The 5,490-nt window shown below is 56.7% G+C and overlaps 1 protein-coding gene across 1 annotated transcript; it reads right to left on the bottom strand.

Annotated features, from left to right (window-relative positions):
• Positions 1 to 323: 323 nt before the first annotated feature.
• On the bottom strand, positions 324 to 5,235 carry CD93 (CD93 molecule). Its single transcript, XM_056357556.1, has one exon. The coding sequence runs from the start codon at positions 4,968 to 4,970 to the stop codon at positions 3,240 to 3,242; it is 1,731 nt and encodes a 576-aa protein (XP_056213531.1). The 5' UTR covers positions 4,971 to 5,235; the 3' UTR covers positions 324 to 3,239.
• Between the last annotated feature and the right edge of the window lie 255 nt (positions 5,236 to 5,490).

Here is a 5,490-nt window from a genome sequence, read left to right as displayed (position 1 = left end):
CTGGTTTATGGGTTTAGGACCTGGCTTATGGGCTTACGACCTTGCTCATGGGTTTACTCACTCAAGTGAGTCCACACTTGCTTGTGGACTCAGGGTCCAACTGAGATCATCCCAGTGCCTTGGTAGACACAAAGTGGATGGTCCTCCCTCAGGACAGCAGTGCCTATGAAAGCATGAGACCCCACTGACTTTGCTGCATGAGGGATGAGCGCGGACAGAGGCTCTGTTAGCACCATCCACCGCTGTAGAAAATGCAAGGATTACATGTACGAAATAAATAATAGAGCTTGATATCATATATATGTATTAAAAACCACTGAAGACGCATTCTATTTAGATTTTATTGGTGTTTCATCAGAAAAGCAACATATGGTGTTATTCAATGTGTGGGATAACCTTATCCTTTTAGTCAAAGACAAAGTCGACTCAGTCCTGACGTGCCGCTGCCATGAAGGACAAGGAGTGTCTTAATTCTGGACCGTAAGAATATAACACTTACTTCATTACAAACCAGTTGATATCTACAAGCATTTTGGACGTGTTGGCTAACCTGTCCTGCCATGGCGACAGCAGGACAGTATAGGTCTTGCTTATAATGGCACCTCATGTGTATGGAGGGAACAGGGAGCAGAGGTAGCTGCCCCAGGCACAACGGTAAAACCACCTTGGGCCAGGATGAATGTCCTGTCTCCTTTAAGACAGGGTACCAAACTATCTGGTGCCATTCACATTTGCTTCAGTCCATGGGATTCATGGGGCCCTGGATAACTCTCTAACGAGGACATGGATCAAAACGTTCCTGCTGGGTTCGTGGCAGGAAGAAAGGGAGAGATGAGATTATCCAGGTGTAACTGCACCAGGGTGAAGGATGCTACATCAGGAAATAATCCACCCGAGAGAGCCCAAACTAAACCCAGGCACAAAGTAGTGCCTTCCCTAGGCTGGACTCACTACCGTACTCCACTGGTAATACAGTACGCATACCGGAATACACAAAGGTCATAACAGAAATCAGGATTATAGGTTTTAGCGAGGAATTCTGGAATAAATAGCACGTCTCAGATTTGTACCAGCTCTGAGCCTCTGTTTACGCTTCCTTTTCCCTTTTTCATAGTGGAATAAGTGTTAGATACAACAATTAATTGATAACTTAACTGAAAAATAAGGCAGAAAGACCCCGAGACTATTAACATCTGGAAAACACCTCAGCTTTTGATAAAGCAGACGAAGCAGTTAGTGCCCTGCAATGCGAGGCATGGTGCTGCGACTGCCTTTTCCTCACGCAGACCCTGAGTCGGCATAGCCCAACAGCGCAGGCATAATTTTATGTATGTAGGTTGTCTCACCAATTTCGGTATGGTTTCTCATTTGCATAATTTATTCATGCATTTGAAATGCTTTGCCAGCTTGTCATAACACAGACAGGGCATGAATTTTCAGTGGGACTTCTAAGAAGGCCACTGCTGCATTCATTGCTTCTCCCAGCCACTGTGTGGAGAAAAGGAAGCACAGACAGAACATTAGAAACATTTCTATCAGCTACATTTTCCTGTGTTGTTGTGTTTTGGCATTCTTTTAATTTTACAATGGAGACATGAAGACAAGAAAAAACAGCAGGAAAGGGTTTTCCTCCACACATGGAAGAACAGGATGCAGGTCGCTGCCTACAGCAAACTCCTTTGTGTTCAGTTCCCATTTCTGCAGCCATTAAGCCTCGAGCATACAATGAAACGAGCAGAAACCTCAGGAAACCTATGTGCCGTTCAAATCACATGTCTGTTCTTCTCTAGAACCTTTTTGCCTTGTAGAGCACGGGCAAATAATGAAGCTAGCACTGCCTGATGGCAAGCAGGACTGCCTCTGTGCCACTCAGTTTTTTGGGGAGGATTCACGCTGGAACAGCTCAAAGAGGCTTCATTCATGGCCCGGTATAAACAGCCCTCTGAAGTTGGGTACCTGGGGAAAACTGGGGAACAACTTAGCCTTGAGAAAGCATTTGCTTTGAAGAGAGGTTAGAAGTCTTATATATAATAATTAGCAAATATACAACATCCAGTGTATTCTTTGCAGGGGGAGGAATGGAAAACACACACAGCCTGGACCCTGGGCTTCGGGAAGGGGTTCTACCCAAAAAGTATGATCCAGCAGGAAAAATCCAGTCTCTCATCCAGCTGCATTTGAAGGGGAGCACTGTCTTCCGTATTTTGCAAGTAGTTTTAAGCTGAATACACCAGAAACAGAGGTGGTTCTTCTAAGCACAGTTTTTCATACCTTTTTACCATATATCCTCTGGTCTTGGCCCCTCATCTACAAGGCCAAGCTGAACAGCACTCCCCATGCTGTGTGCGCTCGGGGATGGGGGGTGGAGGTTTTGCCCCCCCCCCCCCCCCCCCCCCAGTACTCAGCGTGATTGCACTCCCTACCCAGGCCTGGGGAGCTGCAGGAATGAAAGCTCCGCTAACCTGGCAGTGCCTGCTCCCCTGGAGAAGCCCTCTGCTGCTGTAGTTTTAAAAAGGTTTATTCAGTTACCTCTGATGTGACATTTTTAATTAAAATAAAAATAAACAACCCTGCTTGTGGCTGCAGAGACCAATTCTTGCCCTGGTGGAACAGAGAAGAATTTCAAACCTATTTCAATGAGAACAAGGCAAAACCGAGGGTTGAATGCAGGCTGTCTGCTGCCAGGGAGGCGAGAGCAGGGGGACTGGTGTTGCTTTTGGATGACAAAGTCTGGGGGGCTGGGGGGGCTGTGCAGGGATGGGGCAGGGAAGCTGCTGCTTTTGCACCTTGGCATTTGAAATACAGGTAGGGGAGACCAAATGAAAAATGAAATTAACCAGTTTGGAAGGCAAATCAAAACTTATAATTTGCTATTTTGAAGCACAGTGGGGTCCTGCAGAGTTGAGGGGCAGCCCTGGCAGGCAAATTCAATCCCATTCCCTCTCTCCACCTGGCAGCACTGTCCCAGTTAACCCTTCTCTCGCGGCAGCGGTGGCTGGTTTGTAAACCGCAGGGCTGATTTGGGCTGCCTTCCCACCCAGCGCCCAGACCTGCCTTTGCAGGAGAGATCAGCTCCCGCTTTGCAAGGAACCCCAGAACAGGCTCCCGGACATGCCATGTTGAACAGACAGCATCGCCCCGTCCCCATCCCCATCCCTTTTCTTTTTTTTTTCAGTTTGCGAAAAAGATGTTCTCTGTCACTGAGGCTCTGCTCCCCCGCCTTGCTGCCTTGGACACCATTACCTGCACTCGCCGCCCACCCTATGGCTCTCCGGCTGCTCCGGCACCCAGCAGTAGTTGTCCGCTGCATTTTTGGCTGTCCGCTTCTCCCGCTTGGCCGCCCTCTTCCTGCAGGCAAGCAGGGCCAGGGCAAAGGCCATCAGCAGCAGGATCGCTACGAGGCTGCCCAGGATGTAGTAGAGTAGCAGCCGGGGGCCGTCGGTGCTGTGCTCGGGGCCGGGCGCTGACCCTACTGCCGTGGGGGCTGGCAGCATTGCCCCGGTGGCGATGCCCAGTGTCCGGGGGATGCCGGTGGTCCATGGGGCACCTGCGGTCTGGAGGCTGCCTGCGGTCTGCAGGGTGCCCCTGGTCCGTGGGACACCTGTGGTACGCAGGGTGCTGTTGGGGGCCCCCGTGGGCTCCTCTCCGGTGGTGGCTGCGGGACGGCAGCCATGTCCATCCTCCTCCAGGACGAAGCCAGGCAGGCAGAGGCACTCAAAGCCACCGGGCAGGTTGCGGCAGGGCCCGGGGCAGGGGTCCCGCAGGCACTCATCTACGTCCAGGCAGGCATCGCCACCGCCGGGCTGGCGCTGGTAGCCGGGCTGGCAGGCGCAGTGGAAGGAGCCGGGGACGTTGAGGCAGAGCTGGGGGCAGACGCCAGGCCGGGCACACTCGTCCTCATCGCGGCAGAGGCGGCCATCCGTCCCGGCCGGCTGGTAGCCGGGCCGGCAGAGGCAGACGAAGCTGCCGGCTGTGTTGTGGCACTCGTGCTGGCAGGGCCCGGCCAGGCACTCGTCCATGTCCAGGCAGCTGCGGCCATCGGGTGCCAGGGCGTAGCCGGCCTCGCAGCCACACTCGAAGCCACCGGGCCGAGTCCGGCAGGTCCCCTGGCAGGGGTTGGGCTGGCAGGCATCCTCGGGCAGGCAGGAGGCCATGTCGGGGGCCAGGACGTAGCCGGGGTGGCAGGCGCACCGCGGGGCCTCCCCAGGCGCCTCCAGGCAGCGGTGCTGGCAGCCCCCGTTGCGGTGGGCGCAGGCGGCAGGGCAGAGGGGCCCGGGGGGGTGCCAGGCGAAGCCGCCCCCCTCCAGCGGCCCCTTGCAGAGAGCGAAGGTGGGTCCCTCGCCCCCCTCGCAGGTGACCTCTGCCAGCGTGCCGAAGGGGGCCGCAGCCAGGCGGGAGCTGCGCACCCCGAAGGGGGTGGTGTAGGCCACCCGGCTGGGCCCGGCCAGTGGCAGGGGCCCGCACATCCCGCGGAAGCTGAACTTGCAGAGGAAGGCGGGCAGCAGCGCCCGGCACGGGCGGTCGGCCCAGCCAGCGGGGCCCCAGGGCCCGGCGGGCCGCAGGCTGACGCAGCGGGCGCTGAGGCAGGTGACGGCCGGCTCGGCCAGCCAGGCTGAGTAGTTGCCGGGGTCCCCGCCGGCTGCCCAGGCGAAGCCCCGCAATGGCTCCTGCGGCTGGACGCAGCGGCCCCGTGACAGCGACAGCCCGATCCACGCCGGGTCCAGCCAGCCGGCCATGGCCAGCAGCTCCTGCAGCCGCTCAGCCTCGCCAGGGCTGCGCGCCGGGGCCAGGTTGCCGCCGTTGTGGTGGCAGCGCTCCTGGGCCGCGCTCCAGCCCAGCTCGGCCCGGTGCAGGGTGTAGCAGGCGGTGCCGGCGCACACCACCTCGGCCTCGGCCTCGGCCTCCTCCCCGCCGGAGCCCCGCGGCAGCAGCGGCAGCAGCAGCAGCAGCAGCAGCCGGGCCGCGGCCATCCCGCCGGCTGGACGGACGAAGGGTGGGATGGAGGGACACGCCAGCCGCCGGCTCACATCCCCTCGCCCCACCGCGCTCGCCCTACGCGCATCCTGTGCTCCCCGGTCTCCTATTTATCACCGGAGGCTGCAGTTTCCTGTAGCTGCCTGCTCGCTGCTGCCGGCCCCGGTCCCCTCGCTGTCTTCCCTCTCCTCGCTGCCATCCCAAAGCTCTGGCTGCAGAGGGGCGTGCTGCCCTTCAGCCACCAACGTTTTTCTGCAGGGGAAGCTACCCGGGTTCCTGCTTTTTTCCCTGCTTTTTTAATTTTCCGGGGCTTGATCTACTCGCTCACCCCAGCAGATGACTTTTCTAATCCCTAATAGGGCCTGACCATTTTCAAGCATGCATTGCTAAAAGGGGAAAAAAAGAAAACAAATAACTATGCATAAACAAAACGCTGTGGGATCCCTCGCTATCAGCCTCTAAAGGAAACTGAATATTTGGCGCGGTGTCCCATGCACATGCTACATCTCCAGTGCA

Source organism: Falco biarmicus, chromosome 12 (assembly GCF_023638135.1).
Source record: "Falco biarmicus isolate bFalBia1 chromosome 12, bFalBia1.pri, whole genome shotgun sequence".
Taxonomy (NCBI): Eukaryota; Metazoa; Chordata; class Aves; order Falconiformes; family Falconidae; genus Falco; species Falco biarmicus.
Note: the sequence above shows the minus strand (reverse complement) of the source record. Positions and strands in the feature narration are given on the sequence as shown.

Coding starts and splice junctions, on each gene's coding strand:
- CD93 (XM_056357556.1), bottom strand. CDS start 4,970: ATGGCCGCGGCCCGGCTGCTGCTGCTGCTGCTGCTGCCGCTGCTGCCG.